This window comes from Parasteatoda tepidariorum, chromosome 4 (genome assembly GCF_982258835.1).
Source record: "Parasteatoda tepidariorum strain Cologne lab strain chromosome 4, Ptep-v5.0, whole genome shotgun sequence".
Classification (NCBI taxonomy): Eukaryota; Metazoa; Arthropoda; class Arachnida; order Araneae; family Theridiidae; genus Parasteatoda; species Parasteatoda tepidariorum.
The window spans coordinates 7733563-7758706 of NC_141758.1; the positions used below are offsets into that span (position 1 = coordinate 7733563).

General features: G+C 31.3%; 1 protein-coding gene across 2 annotated transcripts; it reads left to right on the plus strand.

Moving 5' to 3' along the window:
* The first annotated feature begins 312 nt into the window (after nucleotides 1–312).
* On the plus strand, nucleotides 313–24919 carry LOC107439261 (uncharacterized). 2 transcript variants are annotated; one of them, XM_087160586.1, is made up of 11 exons: nucleotides 313–357; nucleotides 6120–6272; nucleotides 9628–9665; nucleotides 13271–13407; nucleotides 14232–14314; nucleotides 16840–16924; nucleotides 17399–17516; nucleotides 18721–18788; nucleotides 20892–20976; nucleotides 23325–23369; nucleotides 24763–24919. In XM_087160586.1, exons 2-11 carry the CDS (start codon nucleotides 6200–6202, stop codon nucleotides 24847–24849), a joined length of 819 nt encoding a protein of 272 aa, XP_087016712.1. In that variant the 5' UTR covers nucleotides 313–357; nucleotides 6120–6199; the 3' UTR covers nucleotides 24850–24919. The 2 variants fall into 2 exon arrangements, with proteins under 2 accessions (XP_087016712.1, XP_042899447.2); XM_043043513.3 differs by having other exon boundaries at nucleotides 341–974.
* Nucleotides 24920–25144: the final 225 nt, after the last annotated feature.

The following is a 25144-nucleotide window of genomic DNA, read 5'->3' on the forward strand; positions in this document are numbered from 1 at the left end:
TGCTTTAAACTCGGGAACAATGGCCTAAATTTAAATGGTTGTTAAAATCGAATCGTCGTAAATTGTTAAAGAGGTGTTCTTTTTTAACAGGCTGTTTCCTTCCTTGATTCGAGTATTCTTACAATATAATGTAATATAATGCAATGCAATGTTAAGTAATATAATATAACATGACAGTTTAAAAAATATGTAATAAATTTAAAAATATAATAAGTTTCTAGAAATACTTATTTTACTTACTTTCTTATTTCTCAAGTAAGAGGGAATTCATACTTTTTTGGAAGCAATTATTCCCTAATATTCTGAAGGTAGGGATTTTTAATTGAAGAAGAACGGTAAGTTTGGAATCGAAACCACGTGAGTGATTTTATGTTTTTGTTTTGGTTTGCAAAATCGAATATGATTGACTATAATCTTTCTCAAATTACCGACTTAAGTGAAATTTGATTCCAGATAATAATCTTTGTTTTGACACGCTTCATTTAGATTTTTTGCTGAAACCCATAAATTTTCTCTCTCTTTCATCACTTTTGGAATGCTTAAGGGAAAATATACATTACCTGTTTGTGTCCTACTTCAGCTAGTTCTGTCACTTTGAACGAAAGAATAAAAACAAAATGTGTTTTTAATTTCTTATTACTGCTTTGACGTATCGTTTGAAAGAATGTATGACCCATTTTTGACCAGTCCCTGATCTAGGTCCAACTATTCGAAACTAATAACAAATTTACTTTTATCGGTGGAATGCCAGAACAGATAAAATATATGAGTGCTCTATGGATTATATTATTTAATTAGTAGTAAAATTTTATAATAACTCACTGGCGTGAATGAAGTTGTAGAAAATATTTTTGAACCAAACATGACTAAAATACGTCCTGATCTTTACCTGGTCTCAAGATTTCCAAATATTGCAGAAGAGTTGAAAAAGTGTTTACCAGAGGAAGTTAATTTGATTGTCGTTCCTATTTCAGGTAAACTAAATCTAAGTTAATATTTCCTATTATTTTTCTTTACAAAATTTCAATTAATTTAACACCTATTTTGTACAAAAGTAAAATTGTATGCTTAGTTTAACTTCATTCCTTTTTGTTGTAGACCCAAACAAAACTACAAATTTATGTAGAACACCAGAGAAACAAATAAATTTGTAAATTATTTTTTCATTTATTAAGAAAATAATATACTTATAAACAAGTACATAACAATGATAAATATATTTATAAACTAGAAACATTTATGAAATATTTTAAATAATTTTCACCCTTTTTTATTACATTAAAATTAATAGGATTACCCTTTATTCTTGAGTATTACCCTTTTTAATACTTAGAATATACCTAAATGTATAAGTTTTCGCTAGATTGAAATTTTTTAGGGATTTTAAATATTTTTATTACTTAATCAATATCAAAATATGAAATCTTTTTGTTAATATTGTTCATCGAAATAGTGTTAGGTTTGTTTTTTTATACAGTAACATTTTTAAATATCCAAGTGTTTAAACATATATTTTCAAACTTATTATGGCATATATTATTTATTAAACAAAAAATTAATATTTTTAATTTTAACGTGTTTAATTAGGAGAAATAAGTAACGTATCTCACTGTTACTATTTCTTATTTTCAGTTTAATTAAGGTACTTTTTGAAACAATAATGAAAAACAATGATAATCAAAATTTTTATATTACTCTTTGTTTCTTTTTTTTCTTTCTTTCTTTTTTTTAAAAAAAAGACAGAAATATGCGTCATTTGTTTTATAGTTTTCTTTAAAAGATTTAAGCGAAGACTTGAAATGAAATTTGGATGGCATAGCATTTTAAATTTAAAGTGATGACTAAAATTATCAATAGTATTTAGAACAAGCTTAATCACCTTTTTTTTAGTTAATCACAATTTTACAAGAGATCCTAAATTTAATAAACAATAAAAAAATAGTGTTTAAAGCAGAAAATAAAATTCATGGAATAAATTTTAATTATTTTATACCGTTCATTTGACTGAAATTTATTTGTAAATTAGCTTTTTGTTAAACAGTTTAGGTATTTGTTAATAATCGTTTTTAGAGAGCAATAATAACATAAATAAATTAAATAAAAAATTAATTAATGAAGTTTCTAATTAATATTTTTTAACGAACATTGTAATATACACATTTAAGTAAATGAATAAAATATGAAATAATAATTCCAATTTAAATAAATACTATTTCAAATAAAAGAACGAAATTTTTAATGAATGAATTATAGCTAAAATAAAGGCATTGTTTGGAGAAAAAAAATTTGTTATTTTAATTTGATTTCTACGAATTGGGTTCAAAGGTGTGACCTAAAATATACTAATTAAGTTAGTGATGTTCATTAGTTAAATTACGAAATCAGACACAAACACCAGGGCTACCAAATATGACACCTTTCGCAAAAAATTTACAGATTGGTTGACAAATAAAAAATGGCATTTTAAGAATTTACTATATTCTCGCCAACATTTTGAAACCTTCACCTCCAGAGAGTTGGAACAAAGTTCTGTTTCATATGCAATTCTGATTCCTTTATAGATTGTGGTGTGAAAATTTACTTTAAGTCAAATATACAAAAACTTCGTACATTGAAACATGTTTAGATACCACTAGAAGAAATTTTACTAAAAAGCGTTGAAATTTGGCACATCTGCAACTTTCTCATGCCGAGTCTTATAAAATATTGAGAAAATTATCAAAAATTCTAAAAACTATAGTTTTTAGTTGTCTATTTCCTTGGAATTTTTTTTTAAAAAGCGTAGTAGTGGCAGTCCTGTTAATAGATAACATATTAAAGTAATTTAGACCAAAAAGTAATATTTGTAAAATGGTTAATAAGTTTAAACAACGATCCAAATAAGTTTATCTTAAAATGTAACGAAACTAGCATTATAATAAAGAAAGAAATCTTTTTTAAAACTCTTAATTTAGAAAACAATCGAAATCAAAAACGTAATAATAACAGAGTAAATTAAGAAAAATAAATTTTGCCGGTACTTTTTATTATTTTGAGTTTGGGATCTAAAATTTTAACAAGGAAACAATACTCTTATAACTTTTATTAATTTATGCTGTTAACAAACAAAAAAAAATTAGGAAATTTATTTCAATAAGAAAGATAGACAATGGAAAACTGCAACACCACTATTAGAGTTTTAAATATAGTTTTTTTATTTTATAACAGTTGTTAAACAGCCATTTTGAATCCAATCTGGAAGACAAGGGAACTCTGCCATCGTGGAGGACTTTTTGATGGAGATAATCTTCATTTGCGTTACATGGAGAGGAAAACCTCGAAAACCTCCTGCGGTTAGCCTGGTGGCAAGGGGACGCTAATCCATGATCCGTCTATCACTGAGTATATTTTACGTCAGCACTGTGATCGGTCTGAGCCGGGTGCGAAATTCGTAACTACCAGCCATCGCTGGGATGCGAACCCGGTTCTATCTCCTGAGTCACTACGGCTCTTATATATAGTTAGAAATGTAGGCACTTTTCCATTTGACTAGTATAGACAATATAGCCAAAAATTAAAGTGATATTAAATCCCTTAAAATTTCCATGGGCTATATTTTCCACCACTTTTTAAATTTTTCAAGGTTGTTGTCAACCTGATACATATGTATAAATAAAAAATGAGTTAAGAGGACTTTTCCTTCACCATCTTAAATTTTTGACTTAGTGTTTTCTTTTTTCTCTTCTTTTTCCTTTTCTTACTTCGGACATTTATGGTAATAAGATGTCATTCGCCAACATATCTTCATGTAAAGATTAAAAACAAAACTTTCAGATTAAGAGAAATACTGCTTGTAATTAAAAAAAAATCTATATAGATTCTTTTCATATAGACTTTTCTCAAAAATCTAAAACTGTAAAATAAAGAGACTTGAGTTTTGAAAAAGATTGCATAAAACTACTATTTATCTATCTTTAGAATTTTAAAATTTAATTTCATTGCAGTTTAAAATAATTAAAAAATGATTCGAATCAATTTTAAAAAATATTTATGAAAAATCAAAAAAATAGACGTACGCATAGTACTAAACTGTCTTTCAAGAAACGCTACTTCTAGAAATTACATTAGTATAATTTTATTGAGAAAAAAATTAGAGAATCTTAAGTACAATTCGCCTTATATGTGATATTTTAATTTTATGGCAGCACAGCATCTTTCGAAAGATGCCAAAGAGAATAAATATTCACAGTCAGCTTATTTATAACTTTTTTTAAGCGTTTTAAAGCATATTCAAAATTTTCTCTCTTCATACTCTTTCGACAATTAAGTTTGATAAAAAAAGAAAAAAGTCCTCATAATTATTTAGATAAAAATAACATTTGAAAATCAGCTTCAAAACCATGCTTTGTCAGAACCACACATCCTTCAAAATTTTCTATTGTTAAAAACAGAATCGTGGTGGCTCAGGAGATAGATCACTTGCCTCCCAATGAGGTGACCCGGATTCGAGTCTCAGTAATCGCTGGTCGATATGAATTCCGCACCCAGCTCGCACCGCTGACGTAAAAATATTCTGAGTGGTAGACGGATCAAGGGCTTGAATCCCTTTGTCGTTAGGCTCACCGTGGGAGGTTTTCGTAGTTTTCATCTCCATGTAACTCAAATGCGGGTTACTTCCTTCAATAAGTTCTCCATGGTGGCAAATTTTTTTCTCAATGCTTGATCCAGGAGTTCCTTTGTCCTTTGTATTGGGTACGAAATGACAAGGCTACGGAGTTGAACATTGACTGTCGTGAACTCAAAATTGAGTCCCAGCTCAACAACGGTTATTTAAAAAAAATAATGTTAAAAAAAATATGAGTTTTGAATTAAAAAGGGAAATTAAGAGGAAAATAGTATTAATTCGTTGAAGGGAAAATAATAAAACGCCTATTTAATTATTGATAATTATTTTTGGTAATAGTTGCAGTTTGAAGTAGAAAATAAGCCATTTATAAAAATGGAAAACTGATCAGAAAATGGTACTCATTCGTTTAAGAGAACATTAAAAATTGGTAAATTAATATTGATGTTAATCATGCTTAAATTAATTTAGGTAATCTGAAATTTAAAAAAAAATGTGCTATGTACTAAAAAGCTAAATTGATGGCGAAAATGTACATATTCGTTACGGGATACCGTAAAAAGTTTTCATAGCATTATTGACACCAATACTGTGCGTACAGGAGAAAGTAGCTTGACTATGGTAAATTTTCAATATCATTGAGACATCTCGAGAAATAACATCATGCCAGATAATACTAAAAATTCAGTTAGCTTTTATTTTGCTAAAAATATGTTTTTATTAATCTAATAACGTGAATCCGTCGAGAAGTGCAGCTACTAATCTTTATATATAATAAAATAAAGAATTTCTGTATTTGTCCGCATGACTGTGTGTACACCGGATTGTGGGTATACCGTAAGCTCTAAGCATGCCTGATTCAAAGTGAATCTAAATCAGTAAAATTGCAAACAACTTAAGAAGTCCGATTTTTAATTTTTTTAAATTATATTTTAATTTCAGAGACATTTAAAGAATGGAATTTTCTCATTCGCTTTTATTTGAAGTTCTAGAATGGTAATAAATTTTATGACTTAATTTTTTAACCATTTTGTCTACCATTACATACAAACAACCTAAACACATATATAAAACCTAACACACATATATATAAGCAAATTTACTAAAAATTGTTACTCCACTACCGCTTTAAATATTCTTGAACTTCCGGTTTGTCAGCTATGACTATGTAATATTTTGCACCTACATTACTATATTGGGTACCTATTAAAAGAGAGACCATTATACCATTATTTTCTTCATTAATTTTGCTTTTTAAACCGTATTGTTTTTTTTTCAGTTAGTATCGTTACCAAAATTAGTTAAACATCATGGTAATTTGAAATAGAGCTATAACTACCAAATATTATGGATGTTATATTAAAAACATTTCAAAAACAGAAATGCCTAAAGTTTGATTCATGTCTCTTGTTTCTGCTAAATCAATGTCAAAATTTAATTTTTTATTATTTGGACGGTTATTTATTTCAATTAGCTGTTTGGAGAATTTTTAATAACTATTTGGATGTTGTTTCAGATCAATCTAAGCGATGGGATGTGGAAATCATACTGACGGAAGAGGAACTGGACTTCATCAAAGATGCCGAAACTCTTGTAATGGACAGCATGTATTTGTCGCCGTTACTCTACAAATTGCCCAAAGCTAAGTGGGTGCAGACCACGTGGGCAGGTAACTTTCATCTTCTATTTCGTTTTTTTTTTTTTTCTTCTTTTTTTTCCAGTGAAATATTAGGGTATGACATACGAAGTAAACTGTTCTAGGGTGTATAACGAGGAAGTGAGTGTGATTGAAGACGTATGTATGCTATACGAGGTATAAGGCTTGTTAAGAAAAAAAATTGATTTTTTTTACTTCTTCTGTTCCTTGAGTTGTCTTTCAATGACGGACATAGCTCTGTCTGTAACATAAGAAGCTTAAATTAATCTTTTTATGCTAGTTCTTTTCTGAATATCCTTTTCTTTGCTTTTATTTATCTAATCGAAACACTTTCTCACACTTTTAAATTCACATCCTGTCCTTAAATCTATTTTTGGCTTAAGTATGCATTTAATTAAAAGCAGGACATTTTTCCCTTTGCTCTCTGTGGGAAACGCTTGACCTATTTGATAAACCAATTACATTCACTGTTACTGTGGCATTCAACGTGTTAAAGATGAGTACAAGGTATTTGGCTTTATCAACTATTGGTATTCAAGTAAAAAACTTTTTGCAAAACAGCTTATGCAGCGAATGATTTTTGTTTTTTGAGTGGTACACAATTAAAAATTTCAGAATTTTCAGTGATCTTGTCTTTTTTTTAAAAGTCTAATCACGAGAGAGCTGGAACAAGGTGACGTTTCATATGAGCTTTCGAATCATTTTCATGCAGTGGTGTAGACAATAGCTATCAAGCAACGAATCATACATTAGTACTGAACAAAAAATAAACAAATAAATCATACATTATAGAACAATGAATGCATTAAACTTAGCTACTACTAGAAGAAATTTTCCTCAATAGTATCAAAAGTTGGCAGCCCTGATATAGGGTATAAAGAGAAAGATATTGTTCAGAAAATCTAAGGATATATATCTTAGTTGGGAATATATTATTTAATTGCATAAAAACAATAGCTTCGATTCGTAGTTATCTTAAATCTGTTGAAAAAAAGAATATCCTGCAACAACAGCAACAAAAACAAAAAACGCTTTCTCCAGTTATTCCAGTGCAGATGAGGCGACTAAAATAAAAAATGTTGAAGAAATTGATTTGCTCATTCTTCAGTTTGATTAGTTAGAAATTACAAATATATACTAATATTTCCACAATGCTGTCTGTTTAAAACAAAATCTGTAAAGCGATGGTATTAATAATCAATACAATTGATAGTGAGATGGAAAAAAGGAAAGCTGGTCGCATGACCATTTCAACTTTGCATGGATTGCTCTCCGTGCTATCCGATCTCTGTTCGACTCGATGCCCAGGAGAATAACTGCTGTTTTTGCTGACAGGGGAGGCTGCTTTGAGTACTGATTTCTCAGGATACAAATATCCTTAAAATTTAATCACCTGTTCTTTCAACTATAATGTATGTGCCAAATAAATATCTTTATGTTATTTGCATTCCTTCCTGGTGTAGAAATTTAAATGGCCAGTAGTGTATATGCAATAATTCTAAAAAATATTCTATTCTTCTCGAAAATATCCTGGAATGAAATGTCTTGATACATATATAGGCTTTCTGACCTGATAATCAATCGAAAAAAATCTGTTAGAATATTTCGCTAAATTTAATTCATTTTATTGCTTTTTCTTCTTTTTATTGTTCCCTACATTATCAGGTGTACAGTGTGCAAAATAAAAACCGGACCATCCTCAATAACTTTTGATCTGATGGTCGGATCTTCACGTTCTAGGACTCAATCTCAATGGTTTGAGGGGATGACCTCAAATAAACAAATTAGTTAGTGCAGACGATACTTTAAATTATGAAATCACAGACACAAAAACGTACTTTCTCTGAATATAGCTTCTTTTCGACGGATTCGGATTTCTGACTCCCAAAATATAGGAGGTAGTCACAATCTCGAAAATATGATATAGGTAGTTTGGTCAGGAAAACGATCCAAAGTTCGAACCCCTTAATGTTAATTATATTTTTCTGCGTATTTCGCTATATCTCAAGAGCATTTTAAGCGAACTAAATTTCTTTTTTCACACAACTATAAAATTCATTTATCCAAAGGTAATTACATGCAAAATAACAGCTTTAGTAAATATTTTTCATTATTTTATTTAATAATAGCCAAAAAAATTCTGACAAAAATTTTTTTTACATCATTTTAAAGTATGTAATTTTAAATGACAAAATAAAATTTTTGAGCAAAATCGGTTGAATAGTTCCTGAGAAATTGAATTTTTAAAATTCGATTTTTCAGGAACTATTTCCCCGATTTCGTTCAAATTTCGAATTTCACCATTAAAAATTATATTGTTTAAAATGATGTAAAAATTTGTACTCCTTACAATTCAAATTTTTTTGTACTGTTATTAAATAAGATAAAAAATAATAATAAATATACTAAAAATAACATTTTGCATGGAACTATCTTTGGATTAACGAAATTTATTATTGGGTGCACAATTTTATCAATTGGCTTTAATGGTTCTTGAAATGTGGCGAAATATGCAAAAAAATAAAATTAAGGGGTCCGAACTTTGGATCACTCTCCGGATGGAACTATTGGGACCCTATTTTCCAGATAGAGGCTACCCCCTATATTTTGGGGGTCAGAAATCTTAATCCGTCAAAAAAAGGTATGTTTATTCAGAGAAAATACGTTTTTGTGTCTGATTTCGTAACTTAAAATATCGTTTCTATTATTTAATAAGCATAAGTGAGGTCACCTCCATAAATCATTAAGATTGAGTACTAGAACGTAAAAATCCGATCATAAGATCAAAAGTTATTCATAGTTTTCGACTTTACGTACTGTTACGTTTCTTCATTGTCAGCGTTTAAAAACAAAAAGCAGCGAAGTTCAGTTGTTAAACAATGAAATATATAATTTTGTGCTGAGTTCATTCTATTAAATACGTATTTTCAGTTTTGTCGATTTTTTAATTTAAAACAGATTTTTCATATTCAACTCCCATTTAAAGATTCTTTGAACACATATTTCAAATTATGTACCAATGTTATATTGAATAAATTACCACGTAATCTTAAGCACTAATTTTAATATGCATCCCTTTTTTAATAAGCCAAAAAGTTGTATTTATTAGGCAAAATTACATTAATACGCAAAAATATATTATTTTAAAGTTATGTTCTTTATCTTAAACACTTGTTTTAAGACGCGTCCATTTTTTTAAACACACTTTGCCCATTTCCTTAAATATTTATCATAAGCTACGTCTATACTTTTTTGAAATGTATATTTCAAGCGATGTCCTTTTTTCTTAAATACGCATTTTGTGTTATATTTAAAATAAAACGTTTACCAGCCACGTATAATTTAACGATTTTCTTTTTCTTTTCAGGTGTTGAAATGTTAATGCAAAATGTTGATAAGACAAAGGTAAGGCTTTCAAACTTTATAATTTTTTGTACTTGTTTATAGGCTGAACCGGAGCAAGATCAAGTTTTGATAAAGTAATTGGATTTTTCAAGCACTTTTTTATGATTGCAAAGATAGACTTTAAGTATGCAAAAGGAAGAGAATCGATAAAAAAAAGGCACAAAAATGCACTTTTTACGAAAAAATATACCATTTATTTAACTTTTTCATCCGAAAAATACGAGCAGTCGACCGTATGTAAAATGCTCCCAATAGTTTAGGAGAGCGATTAAAAATTTGAATTTATTTTTTGAACATTTCGCTTTATTTCTGCATTTATTAAAGATACTCAAAAGGCTTTTGCACACAATTATTAAACTCGGTTTGATAAAAATAACTCCACAAAGAAAACTAAATTTGTTGCTCTTATTATTTTTTGATAATTTTCTTTTAATTTTAATTATTGTCAAAGAAAAAAATAGTTTGAATATTAAGATACGCAAATGTTAACAATCTCATGCTTTTAAATGACAAAATACTAAATTTGATTGAAATCTGTCAAATAATTCTCAAAGGTTAAATTTTAAAAATACAACGATCTTTAGGCTTTTTTTACTATTTTCCCACGGTTTTGCCGATAGAGAGGAGACCAACTTTATACGCTTTTTGTAAAAATTTATTCCAGTGGTAGCAATGTTTTAAAACATTATTTTTTTAAAATTCAGTTAACCTTATTTTCCACACCACTACTTATAAATGATTTAAAAACTCATATACAACCCAACAAGTTTGCAGCTCACTCGTGTTGTCTTTCAAAATGTTTGCAAATTACCAAAAATTCTGAATGCTTTGGTTTTTAAAAGTCTATCACCCCATAAAATATTTTGCTAGTAGATGGCAGGCCTGCTTTTGGTCGTACTAAAAGAGGTACGTCCACAAATAAAGTTTTTCTTCGAATAAGGCTTAACATTGTAGTTACAATCAATGTAAAACGTGGTAGACAAAAAAAGTATATTTTTATAGCTTGTGCTTTCAGTTGAGAAAATTTTTATAATCGCCGGGATAGCTTGGTAGGTAGGACGTTGGATTCATGTTCGTGAGAACGTGAGTTCGAATCCAGTCGGCCGAAGAATCCCAGTGTAATAAATGGTGACTGGTGCACATTAAACCTTTAGGGTCACAAAATCCTCCATCTTCCCAACAAAAAAAAAATCAATAATCCTGGGGGTACTGAATTGGATATTGATTGTTCTCTGGTTCAAGTCAAAATTACGGTCTGCCGATGAATAAATAGAGTTGAATAAATAGAGATTTATTTCCATTCATAACAGAAAATAATTGCTCTCACTGATAAGTACTTCCAAACTTGGAATAATTTCATACGCGAATTTTCGAGTATTTTCAAACCTTGCTGGTAAATATTCGTGAAATTTAGGCACACCCACTTCAATGAATTTTGCCTTCAAATTTGAGTTGCACTGAATCTCAATCACTTCCATTTGCATGGTACTGAGTCTATATTTATTGAGAAAATCGCAAAAAAACAAACAAAATTTGTCTTCCAAAGAATTAAAATCTTTAAACCTTGTTTCCAATTCTGTTCTAAGATTTGAAATTTTTTTCTGCGTATTTTTGATATGATGCTGTATCATCTAAACTAGATTTGTTCTTGTTGCACGCTGGGAAGTGCGTTAAATCTTCATTTCCTCTCCCAAAGAAATAGTTTACATTTGAATGCTTTTTTAATTATGTCAAACATGTTCGTAATGATCTGATCCTTGACTTGTAACACTAAATTTAAATAAGATAAGTGTTTGGTTACATCAACCATAAAAGATAAATCTTGCAACCATATTTGATCGGAGAACAAGAATGTAAGTTTGTAAAAACTTAATAATGACGAAAAATATGTAAGTTTGTGAAAACTTAATAATGACGAAAAATATGTAAGTTTGTAAAAACTTACATATTTTTTCCTTCAAATCCCAGAATTGATTGAGAACTTTGGAGCAAGATAACCAACTTACCTCGCTATAATAGGATAAACCTGATTATGTACTATCTAATTGATAGCTTAGTGTGAAACGGACTCCATTTCAGCCAATTCGAATTTTACATTTTCGAGTGGACAATTTAAAATGATCCGTATAGTTTATAAATAAAGTATATTATAATTTTATATGCTGGTTTCGTTTCTAATTCACATTTCTATTTTATTTTTACTTTGCTTCGGATATATTGACTAGGCCCCAAAAATGTTCATCTCGGGCCGCATGCGGCCAGCGGGCCGCGAGTTTGACACCCCTGCACTAACTTGAAGGTTGTTTCAAACTTGAATGTTGTTATATAGATTATTAAGTCGATGCCTTTAGTTTCTGTGTTTTTCTTCGGAAATTTTTAACTGTTTGTGTTTTTTCGACGTATTGGGGAAGCACGAAAACAATTTCTACCAGCTTTAGGTAAACAAAATAAACTAAGAAAAATTGAATACATACAAAACTAAGAAAAACGGAAAGAAAAATATTTAAAAACTTTGTTTTTCAAGTGGACTAAAAAAAAGGAAATATTTAATTTTTTGTCACAACCCTTTCTAGAAACGAGTAAAAGGGTTATTTCCTGTTATGAAAGAAGCTTTTTAATGAAGAAGCTTGTTATGAGGGTAATTGTTAGTCTTATTTTGGAGGTAGTATCATGGTAGTATTGTAATGACCGTTTCAGATAAATTCTAATTTTGTTATGACGGAAGGATATTTATTCCAGAAAAATAAATAAAATCGTGTAGGAAAAATTGATTTTTTTTTTTTATGTAAATCTTATTACAATGAATATGACCACTTTCCAAAATTATAAAACCCCTTAAAGGGATAAAAAGAATCATTCTTTTTGTTCTCTCATCAACAGGGGGGAAAAAAAAGAAACGTTAATTACCAGTTGGGCTGATGGCCTAAGTTACCAGCCCTTACGCCAAAGTAAGTCAAGGGAAGAGATCCATGGTTGGCGATTTATCCAAAGATAAAATAACCAAAAACAAAGTCACCTCCCCCTTCGTAATCAATATTAAATTTGAAAATAATTTGGCCATGGGCTAATCGCCCAAAGACTGTATAGCCATGTAACTGAAATATTATTATGGTAAGAAATAAAGAGTTATAAATAGATTTTGTTTTCAATTGAGTCGCGATAGAGAATTAATGGGTTTTACACTTTCATTGAAATAAAAATTTAGTCGTCACATTGATTGTTAAGGAAAGAATAAAATATTTATGTTAGCTTTTTATAAAATGTAATAAAAATGAAATAATTGTTTAATTTAATTAAAATTCGATAAGGAAAGAATTCTAAAAAATAAATTTAAGAAATTAAATAAATTTTAAAAGCTAGGAAATATATATGTAATGCCTATTATGGCATCACACTTGTTGTGAAAGAAGCTTTACTTTTAAAGTATGTCACAGGGGGAAAAAGATATTTTGCCAGTCTATTAAGAAATGTTTAAAATTTTCAATTTATTTTATTATTATTTTCATAAGAAAAATATTATTTTTTCCTTTTTAGTCTGTGTAGAATACTAGTTTTTAAACCTTTTTAAATGGTTTTTTAATTAATTTAAATATCTCATGTTTTAGCCCTCGCCGAACTTTACACTGACCAGGTATGTGGATCCTTATTTCGGAGAGCTCATGTCGAATTATGTCATAGCGCAGATAATAAACATTGAAAGAGATCTCTACGGCCTACACGACAAACAGAACAGTTCGGAATGGTAAGAATGGTCCTTCTTTGTTGATTCAACTTTATGCATGCATTCACTGTTATACATATATTTACTCAAAACCAAAGAAACCTCTGCAACATCATAAAAACATTCTAACATTTATCTGCAGAGCGTGTGTTAAAATATTTGCATTTAAAATCTTGCACTTTGTTGGTTCGAAAGTTTTAAAAGGCAAGTTTTAAATAGCAAGATTATCTAATACTGCAATCCATGAAGAATTTGCTCATCAGTGTGCTTTTTTATTCTAGGCACAGGCTAAAAAAATGTACAAAACTTAAACTGCGTGTTTAAGGAAAAGTACACAGCAAAAAATGCTCCTGTCTATTGTACAGTCCAAATTTAACAACCAAACAAGGAATTTTGAGCCTACCATTCCATTTTTTTTAAATACTAAGCCTAATTATGAATGGGCAAAGTTCCAGGTTTCGGGATCGAGGTGGTTGCATTTATTAAAGTAGCTTTTCGCTCGATCTCAGCGTATTCAGAACACTAGGCGATAAAATAGACAGTATGACGTCAAGGAAAGGTGACACGGAGAAAGTTCTTGTTTAAAATCCCAGCCCCAGATGCGTCTTGGAATTCCTGGAGTAAATGATTCCTCATTTCAGGTTTCCACTTTGACGTGTCTTGCACTACTTCAACCAAGCAGGGCTGTTGTTTGAGGTACCTATGTTAGTATGCGCTGAATATAAATCTCCAGAAACATTTATATTTGTTTTAGTAACGAATTACTTATTTATTTCAAAAACAAGGTAAAATTGAGAATTCATGTTACGCGCCATTTTAAGAGAATTCCACATTTTATTCTGCAGGGCAAGACCAAATTTTCCTCATTCTCGAGTTATTAGTGATCTAAAAATTGGAATTCTGGGTTCTGGAAAACTGGGATCATCAGGTAATATTTTTTTTATTTCTTTATGTTATAGAATTATAATAATTTAGAATATATTTCAACTCTCATAAAATATTCACTGTGACAGCAGCGTTGTATTTAAAATTAAGAATGGATGACTCATTTGATGATAAAAACAAGGTTTCAGCTTTTACTCAATTTTAAGTAGTAGTCGTTGTTAATTTACTTCGCACTAGATCTGCACAATGGGCTATTGGCGACGGACTGGGAAACATCCCTGAAGATGATACGAAGATATGCCATCTCAATTTTGATCCTCTGAGTAGGGGATGGCTCCCCTGCTTAGGTAGCCCAACAAACTGCTTGGGAAGTCTAGCATTTTACCGTAGAACAGTTTAACAAGGAACGATGCCGCACACTCTCAGTCCCTTCGTAGCTTGATCAAAGAAGTCATCCACCCACACACAGACCGCAACCAGTGATACCTAATTTCGGTGCTCTACTGGGAATCGTGTCGTACGATGAGTCCACTGTGGGACCACTCAATTTTAAAAACAATCGAAACATTTTTAGAATTATTAAATTCATTAAATTACTAAAATGTCTCTCTGGAAAAAAATATGTATTTCAATTTGGAATTTAGGAAAATATCACATTTGTCGTTCCACTTTTTAATTTTCAATAAGACGATGCGGCAATTCTATTTATTAAGCCCATAAACACTGACTACTTATTTTTTTCATTTCTAATGTTGTTAAAAGAGCTTGTATAAGAAGAGGGTAGTACAATAACATCTAAATCAAATGAAGAACATATGAACTGTAATTTCTTAAAAAATTAAGTAGAAGCAAACCTTGCATCAGCTTCTATTCAATTTTTGAGCTAATTACAATTTCAAGGCACAATTAATTAAAATATTTTGCACTTATTGCAAAATATTTTATAGAGTGGTGAATAATTTAAAAAAAATAGTGCGTGGGTCCCTCCGCGCGGAAGAAGTTAAACTTCGCAACCTGCGACGTTAATTGTAGAAGAATCAGCAGTTGTAGAAGGAGTTCTATTCAACGACTCTTTTTCCTGCTCCGCTCGCTTCCGTGCTCTGTAATCACGGTAATATTGTACATTTTTCCCTCTTGAACCAGTGGAAGTGCTTGTGGTTGCCTCATCGTCTCGCCCTGGAAAATGTATTTGTATTAATAATGTATGTGAATGCGTCATAATGTAATTTCAGAAGAGAAAACCTAACAATCAATTGATATTCACAAGAGACGTACCTTGACATAACCTTATAAATCCGTCGCATTGTCCGTGGGATTGTTTTCACTCATTTTTTACAATTGTTATCCACTAAATTTGAAAATAAAAAATACTACCCTATTAAATTATATGTGTATCAAAACAAACTTAAAAAAAAGTGCGTGGAGTCCCTCCGCGCGGAAGAAGTTAAACCTCATAACATGCGACGTTAATTGTAGAAGAATCAGCAGTCGTAGAAGGATCACTAGCTCTATTCAACGACTCTTTTTCCTACTCCCTAATAAATTACATGTGTATCAAAACAAACTAAAAATTTTTTTATAGAAAAACAAAAGTTTTATGACTTTTATTATTGTACTTTCGTTTTGTTATTTATGACTTTTATTATTTTATGTTAGTGAGAACCAAAACAATATGGAAATGTAGCCAATAAAAATGTAGCGTTAAACGTTTAACGCAACCTTGTTGGAAGTCGCATAAGAAGTATAACTTCAAAAACTATTGTTCTCAGATTTTTCATTAAATGAGCCCAAATTTTTAAAAACTTAAAATGAGAGAGTTAAAAGTTTCATTTTCATTGTTTCGAGTTTCATTGATTTCGACTGATGAGGGTAGATTCAAGAGGTTATGCCTATGTATATAGAATCCTTCCTTACATTCTTCGGTTAAAATTCGATTTTAAGAACATGTTAAAAATCATAGAGATTATGATACGAACAATCTATCATCGCTCTAGTTGTACTTCTAATAGTAGTTTTGAGTTTTTTTATTCTGTTAAACTCATTCAGCACTGCTTTCCAGTCACAGACCTAGATTTCTGGGAATCATTTTATTGTTTTAAAAAATATTTTATTAATTTAGTTAATTACCTTTCAAGTATGCCATTCCAAATGCATGTATGTTTATTCCTTTTTATTTCCACCACTGTGATTATCAAATTACCCCCATCATATCTTTTTCTGATCTCCTTTCAATTGTTTAAAAATATCGTTCAAGTTTGTTTCACCAATCTTATTGATCAACCCTTTTTTTTCTTCTTTGTTGTATCATATTTGTAATTTTTTTTCTTCGAATCTTTGTATTTCCTCTCTTTAATTTTATGTTTCTTCATTAGAGAGCCTAAATGTTTCGCTTTATTTATATTTAGGGAACATTTTAGTACCTGAAAATCCTACCGCTAAAATAATTCACAGATTGTCTGGTTTTCATTTATTTATTTTTGCGAACTTTACTAAATTTAAAAGTAAGAAAAAATTTTTGAAAGAAATCCTGTCATAATATATGTTTAATTGTTTTTTTTTGGAGCTTAGTTGGAAGTTTATTAAGGAAGGCTGGAGCGTGGGTGTTTGCTTATGTTCGAAGCGTTCGCACAGAGAGCTCAGATGCGTATGATAAGTAAGCATTGTTAGAATGATTAATTTTGTAAAAATTTGAACTATTGATGTTACCGTGTATGATCGAAATCAAGAGAATGTCAACTTTCACCAGTGAATGTCAACAATCACATAGTCGCTTTGGTAAATGTCCGAAATATTTGTTATATCCCATTTGATATTAATATATTCGTTGGTGTTATTATATTTATTCTATATTTTAATATCTGCTGAAGATAGATTAGGAGAAACATCAGTGTTCGAAGTACCGGCTAAATACATACTGGGCAGTGGGACTTTACCTTAAAAAAACATTGATGTAGGGCATACCGGGTAGTGGCACTTAACTAGACCTAGTACATATTTCGGACATTTACCAAAGCGACTATGTGATTGTTAACATTCACCGGTGGAAGTCAACAACCACCCATTTCTGTCATTCACAGTAACACTGATAGATTGAAAAAAAAAATGACCTACCATGTTTTAAAAACAGGGCAACTACAAATTTGTTGGATCTCTTAGAATGTTGCGATTATTTAATCAATGTGTTACCAAGTACAGCGGAAACAAGAACTCTTCTGGACCCTGATGTGTTCCGAAATTGCAAAAAGGTATTATATAATCAATTTACTCAGGGTGTTCAGTAGTTACCACCCTCAATTTATATTTTTAGAATCATCGTCAATAATGAAATAAAAAAATGTACATGGATTGAATATAAGTCGAATACAATTATATAACAATGTTCGAGAAATATATTCATAAAACGATAATCGAGGGAAAAATTTTTGCATGCGATTGTTCGAAACGTTTAAATGAATTGAATACTTAAACAAAATCGTTTTAATTATTCGATTCTTATTTTATATTTCAATTATTTGACTTATGAATCCACAGAGACCATAGCATAGAAGGCAGCGCGCTGGACTCACCTTCGTGAGAACGGGAATTCGAATCCAGCCAGCCGAAGACTCCCTGTGTAGTAAAGGGTGACTGGTGCTCTGTAAACCTGTTGGGTCACAAAGTCCTCCATGTTCTCATAGCAAATTATACTTCTTGGGGTACTGAATTGTAGATTGATCGTTCTCTGGTTCGGGTCAAAGTTACGATCTGTGGATGAATAAATGGAAGTATGAATGGGTCAGTTCTATTAACGAGTGTGATGCATGGATGAGGTAGAAGTTAGAATTCTTGGCCATAGATGGCGCCACTGAAAACAAAAACTATCGCATCCCTTGACTTAATGGCTTACAACAACAACATGAATCCACTTATGATTATTAAGTTTTCAGATTCGATTCATCTACTTCAATTACTCGATTTAGAAATCCAAATTAGAAACCAGTTTAATCATTTAGTTTTCATTATAAGATTAGCATTCATTATTCCAATAATTTCAATTATTCGACGGTTATGACCCTTTTTAGAAGCATTTAAAAAATTTGATTCTATTGAAGATTTCGATTATTCGGCATAAGAATTAAATTTGTGATCATTTGAAGATTTCCATCATTATTTGACGCATGGATACACATTTGAAACCACCTGAAACATTTTTCTTTAATTCGAATCATTGCTCTTATGGAACCAAATGAGAAATCAGTGTAATAAATATTTTCAATTATCCGACTCATTTAAATGATTTGAGATGAGCAATAAGTCAAATAATATAAATAGTAAAATGATTTCAAATGTAGACACGTGTCAAATAAGGAATTTAAAAATGGATAAGATGATTAAAATTATTTCAATATAAAAATGAATAAATTGAATGAATATATTTATAAAATAGATATTATTAAAATATCTTTTCAGAAACCTGTATTTATAAATATTGGTAGAGGGGATATCATCAAAGAAAACAACATCATCAGAGCTTTGGAGTGAGTATACTCTTTTGTTGTGTTTTCAACAATAATTTTTTTTTGATTAATGGCGGGCACTTGGTGGTTGTCTCATTGGCCACAGGAATGCCAGATCTGCTACTCTCTTCTCGTTACCCAGTGCGCACGCGTGCGAAGCCACGGCTGTGGAGCAGCGTCGCGCACGTCACACAACCACAAACCCGTTTATAACTTGATTTATTGAAATTACATACATTTGCTGACTTGTGTGCTCAATATATAGGCTTATAAGTCATTGTCAAGTAGAAAATACAGATAGAACAATTTAGAGAAGGACATCACAAAGAATACATCCAGGGTTACGGCGGGATTCGAACCCGCTACCTCCACGCTTAACAGAGCGTTTGGACCGGCGATACCGCTCGGCCAGGGAGGCCCCACCCGTTTATAAGGCGGGTCACATTCACACACAAAGGAGAAAGGACTTAGAACACAGAAAGAAAGAAACATCCATGCCCTGAGCAGGATTCGAACCCGCGACCAGTGGCTCCGCAGTCAGGCACTCTAACCACTCGGCCACCAGGTCAGCGTTTTCAACAATCTACTAGTATTCATTTCAATACAAAGTGTTCTCTAAATATTGATTTTGCCATGAGTTTAAAAATTCTATGCCAAAAATTCTTTAATTATTTTTATAGAAGAAACGTAATACATAGTATATTACTTGAGTGAAAACTTCATTCGCACCAAAACCACTTATCGCTTTTGTGTCTTGGGTTGTTGTTATTGCACGCTTGGATCCTTCTGAAAATTTCATTGATTTAAGTGTCTTGGGTTTATTTATTTAATAACACATGTTGGTGTGTAAACCGGCAGGTTCTGTCATTCACCGTCACTACTTACATCTTTTAAAAGTTGAACCTGTACACAATACGAACAGGAAACTCTTTGATGCAGACATAGGTCACCCAACTGCACATCACGCTGTATTCACCCAACTCTATAGGGAGTTTTCGCAAATTTACATCAGCTTCCATATTCTCCCGTACGTAAGATTTCAAGTAATTGCGCATGCGCACTTCTAGTACGCATGAGTCAGCTCTATTGAAATGGACAAGCGCCCGTGAAAAAATATCAAACTTAAGTAAGAGAAAATAAGAAAATTTGCAAAAATTCATAAGTTGAAAACGCTGACAAACTAGAGGGCACCACAAAATTAACTTAACCAGATTACAAGATTTAAACCTGACAAAGCACAAATCCGTCATTACTCATTTCTTCAATATCAAAACACAGAACTGTTTTAGGGTTCAAAGGCGACTAACATACCCGACCGCATGAAACACTCATCGCGCACCGATCGCCTTTACTTCCTAGACAAGCTGTCAAACACCGATCGTATACTGAATGGGCTCAAGCTATCAGATGATGGAGAATGATATATTAACATCAATGTAGATTTAAACTAAACAAATATACAATACTTTCTTAGGCTCATCGTGGTTTGGACATATAAAATTTAAAAATCAATAGGTGTAAAAAGGTAAGGAGTATTATGCTCTATTAGGAAATTCAGCTCAACCTTAAACTATAATATTTGAATAGTGCAGTGAAACCACAATAAAGTGTAACTTTGAATCTTACGTCCATTCGAAATGAGTTATAGTGTTAAGCAATTAAGTTTAAAAACACGATATTATGGTTCAATTTAGCAATATATTAGAGCATACTAGAATGATATTATGGTTCAACAAACACGCCCTAAAATTTTTAACAGTGTATTAATCCATACATAAATAAGTAATATATTCGATTTTGTTTTTTCATCAATTATAAACTTTATATTACATATTGAGGTCCGAATTCGGGTGGGTTAGGATTTAAAATTTTTAACCTTGGGCATTAAAAGTGAGCATGAAGTCATCTTTATTCATAAAATAAATTGAATTTCCCTAGGCTGATAATGAGTGATCATTTTTAGCTGAAAAAGCAACACACTGCTGTGCGGATCAGCATCAGCAAACTCAGCGTTCGGGTGGGGTTGTTTATTCTTTCTCTTTTAAAATTTCGTTTTTGTTTCTTAACTCCTGTTAAATATCAACACTTCATTTCTAAAAAAAGAATGTATTTAATTTTTAACAGACAAGGATGGATTTCAAAAGCAGTTTTAGATGTCTTTCAAAAAGAACCGCTGCCACCAGAAAGTCCTTTGTGGCAAAATCCAGGGGTAAGATCAAATTATTAATTTTTTTTCCAGACAATTTTGTTTATACACTTGTCAATAGAAAAAAATTCGTTTTCAACAAATAAGATTGAGAAAGTCGACATGGAAGGAATATGAGAGAACGTGACGGTTATGTCTATCATCAAGAGTTTGAAAAATCATTATCCATAGCACATTATTTGTAGAACTTGGACAGTAATGCCTATTTTTTTTTTATCCCTGTCATATCAGCTCTGTAATCTTGTTTAATCCATTCATGTCCAGGTTAAAGACACGAGATTCTCGCTAACCTTACAGTATACGGTTCATATTCGGCTTTTTGGGACGCCATCATTCATCGCGGTTTTTCTTGTTTCTTTTTTCAACCTTAATTTACTTTTCTCGTTGAAAAATTTGCATTTTTAATTAAAATATCTATTTTGCTTTCCTCATTCACGAGTTGGTGGCTCTTGAAAATGGCTGTCTGTTTTGTGCAAGTATATTGACTTTTTTATCATAATTTTTGATGATAATGAAATTTTATCTCTGATGAGTATATCTTTCTACTTCAGTTTCTTAACATTATTCATTTTAGTGATTTTTATGAAAGAAATTGGCTTGTATGCAAACTGATTCAATTGGCTTATATGCAATTATAAAAGGTCCCGCAGTGGACTGATCTTTAAGACACGGTTCCCAGCAGATCACCACAGTCAAGCATCACTGGCTGCGGTCAGTGTGCGGGTGGGTGACCACTTGGATCAGTCTGCGTAGGGACCGAGGGTGTACGGTATGGGTCCTCGTTAAACTGTTTTACCGTAAAGTGCTCGACTTCACGTGCAGGTCGTCGGGCTACCGAAGCGGGGGTGCCATCCCCTCCGCAGAGGATCAAAATTGTGATGGCATATCTTCGGATCATCCTCAGGGATGTTTCCCAGACCGTCGCCAATAGCCCATTGTGCAGCTCTAGTGCGACGTAAATGAACAAAACAACAACAATTATAAAAGTTAAGTCAATCGAAGTAGTTCGAATAGGCTTAACTTTTAAAATGAGCAGAAGTTTTCAGTTGTGTAAATGACACGATTCTCCATTTTAACCCATTTGTGAATGGCATCCTTTGAAAAAGGAAGGTTCCTTTTACAAAAAAGGAAAAAGTTTCAGCCCAAATGTTTCCTTATTAGGATAATTTTATCGTGTTATCTTCCTCTTATATGAACAAATGTCGGGCGTCTTATCACTGAGCACTGATGGCACTTTCACTGCACATAGCACATTCAACCAACGTGATCTTTCATCAAAGTTTTGATCTATTACTACTGGAATTCGACCTTTAGACGTTTTCCACTTTGTTTTGCATTGTTTTTTTAACATTCTTTTTTTTTTTTTTTTTTTTTGGTACTTAAGTCATCGTCTATTTCTTGTCCTCAAAGGAAAATTTCGTACTTATCTTCCTTAAACACAATCACTGTAGGGCAAAGCCTTTGTGGCTCAGACGATAGAGCATTCACCTTCCAATGTGGTGAACTGGGTTCGAATCCCAGCGATGGCTGGTCGATACGAATTCGGCTTGCACCGACTACAGTGCTGAGGTAAAATATGGTCAGTGGAAGACGGATCATGGGTTAGAGTTCCCCTTGTCAAGCTAACCGTGGGAGATTTTCGTGGTTTTTCTCTCCGTGTAACGCAAATGCGGGTTGGCAATTCCACGAAGGCAAATTTCTACCAACACTTGATCCAAAAGTTCCCTTGTCGTCTGGATTGGGTTCAAAACTACAAGGCTACGGAGTTGAGCATTTGTAGTCATAAATCCGAAATTGGGTCGGCTGTTCAACGACGGTTATAAAATTAAATAAAATCACTGTGGGGCTAAGTCAAGGATTTCGGGGGTGGGTATTTTACAAATATAACTTTTATGGCATTTTTGTCGTATTTAATTTAGTAAACAATTAAGTGGTTCTAAAAAATCTAAATTTCCTGCAACGGCAATTCAACCCTTTACTTACGGCTGGCACAATAAGTGGACCAGAATGGCTAAGCGCCGTAAGCAAAAGGTTAATACCATCAATATTACAAATTAGTAGGACCGGCGGCGACAACCTATTCCAAAAAGAATTGTTGACTTTTTCTTTAAATTCGTACGTGTAAAAATCTTCTGCATTGTTGTGCACCATATTCCTACAAATAGTTATTTCATTCTGATTCATTTTCTGTTGCACTGTGTTATAAAATAATTCATATATATATATATATATATATATATATATATATATATATATATATATATATATATATATATATATATATATATATATATATATATATATATATATATATATATATATATATATATATATATGTATCTAAATTTCAGGTTATTGTCACACCTCATATTGGAGCTATTCCAAAAATGAATGGGGTAAGTATATTAAGCAATTCATTTAGAGACTCATAATAAATTCATAACAGTTACACCATATTCTGTTTAAGTGCTTTCAAATTAATTCACGCATTCCAGAAAGAAACAAATTGCCCCTCACAAAGAAGCTTTCATCTAGAAGTAGAGAAATAAAATTTGAATAGACATTTACTATTCGAAACATTTAACGATGAGTGTTAATTCTTGTATGTTTAAATTAGTTATAATAATCTTAAATCAAATGTTTTAAAACAAGAATAAAGTTTGAATGTGGCTACCACATGAATTGTAAAAATAAAATTTTTCGGAAAATCTGGAAAGGTTGGCAGATACGCTCACAATATTAAAAAAAGAATCCATTTTAGCATTTTCGAAATTTTGATTTGTTTGAAAGTTATTGCTATTTTGAGTGCTTTTGCGAGTATTTTTCATCACTTTTTTTTGCTTTACGTTATATTTTGCTTTGCTATCCAAAATCTATAAGACTTAGAAACTTGAAAGTGAAAATTTGTTGTGAAAAAAGTTGAGGAAGTACGACAGATAATAAAAATGATCGATGATCTAAACTGTTAAACTTGTAGTAAAAAAATACCATGCTTAGTCAATCTGTAGCCCGCTGAAATGCAACTACGGAGTTAAAATGTGAAGTGCTGAAAAAGCCAATTTTTAATGTGAACTCAAAGCAAATTTTACTTAGAAATTCCAATGTGTTTGAAAGTTATTGCAAATGTGAAGTTCTTCTTCATGATTTCTTTTCAGCTTACTTGCTTTAAATATTGACTATTTATTCACTGCTGTAGGAAATTTATCCCCCCCCCACGAGGTTTTCATTCTGTAAACTTGCCCTCGAGTAGTTGTCAATCAAAAATAGCAAAAGAGAGAGATTACGTGTTAGCCAGATATAAATCTTAACATTTATAATGAATTTCGTTTTTTTGTAGAATTGCTCTTGTTGAATTGTTATAATTATATGTTATTGAATTGTCATGTTAATCGTTTCGTCATTGAGTAAAATTACTTCTCATTTATTTTTTCTTATTAAGTCAACATTCTGTGTTCTTCTGGATACACTTTATTTTTCAAGTTTAGATAATTGATCTACAACTCCAGGTAATCGTCCAAAGTTAGCGAAATGTTCTTACAAATAGCTAAAATAATTGCATATTTTGAAAACAAAATATTCGGTGTTTTTGTGGAAAATATCCACATTTAGGGGGGGGGGGCAATGATGAATGAGGAGCATTTACTGGGTTTGGCAAGCGAAACGAGCAGGAGGCGGAGCATTTTTGGAAAAAACAAAAAAATAAATTTGTTAAATGGACTTATTAAAATGCATTAATATTATTATTCTACTGCGTATTAGAATAATAAGCTTTTCCTTTTTTCTTTACAGATAGCAGAATTCATAGGTCAAAACTACCAACGTTATGTCCATGGCGAACCACTGGCTAATGTCGTGGAATGGATGAGAGGATATTAAATGGTTTCTCAAAACCAAAGTGTTCGTTATATTTAAGATGAATTCCATACAATAAAATTTTTTCACTGGTTTTTATTTCTTTTCTTTTTGCTAATAAAGAAACAAGGAACTTTATTTTCTCTCAAAAGATCCAGGTTATGTGTCCAAATAAAATTTGAAAAACTCAAAAGGCTAAATCAATTTCAGTTATAAAATGGGAATAAACCTGCAAGTGATGTAGTGCGGGTATCTCGAACCTGATCGGTTGTTAAAATATAGCTTTGTTTACGTTAGCAACTGTTCTTTCTATTCTATT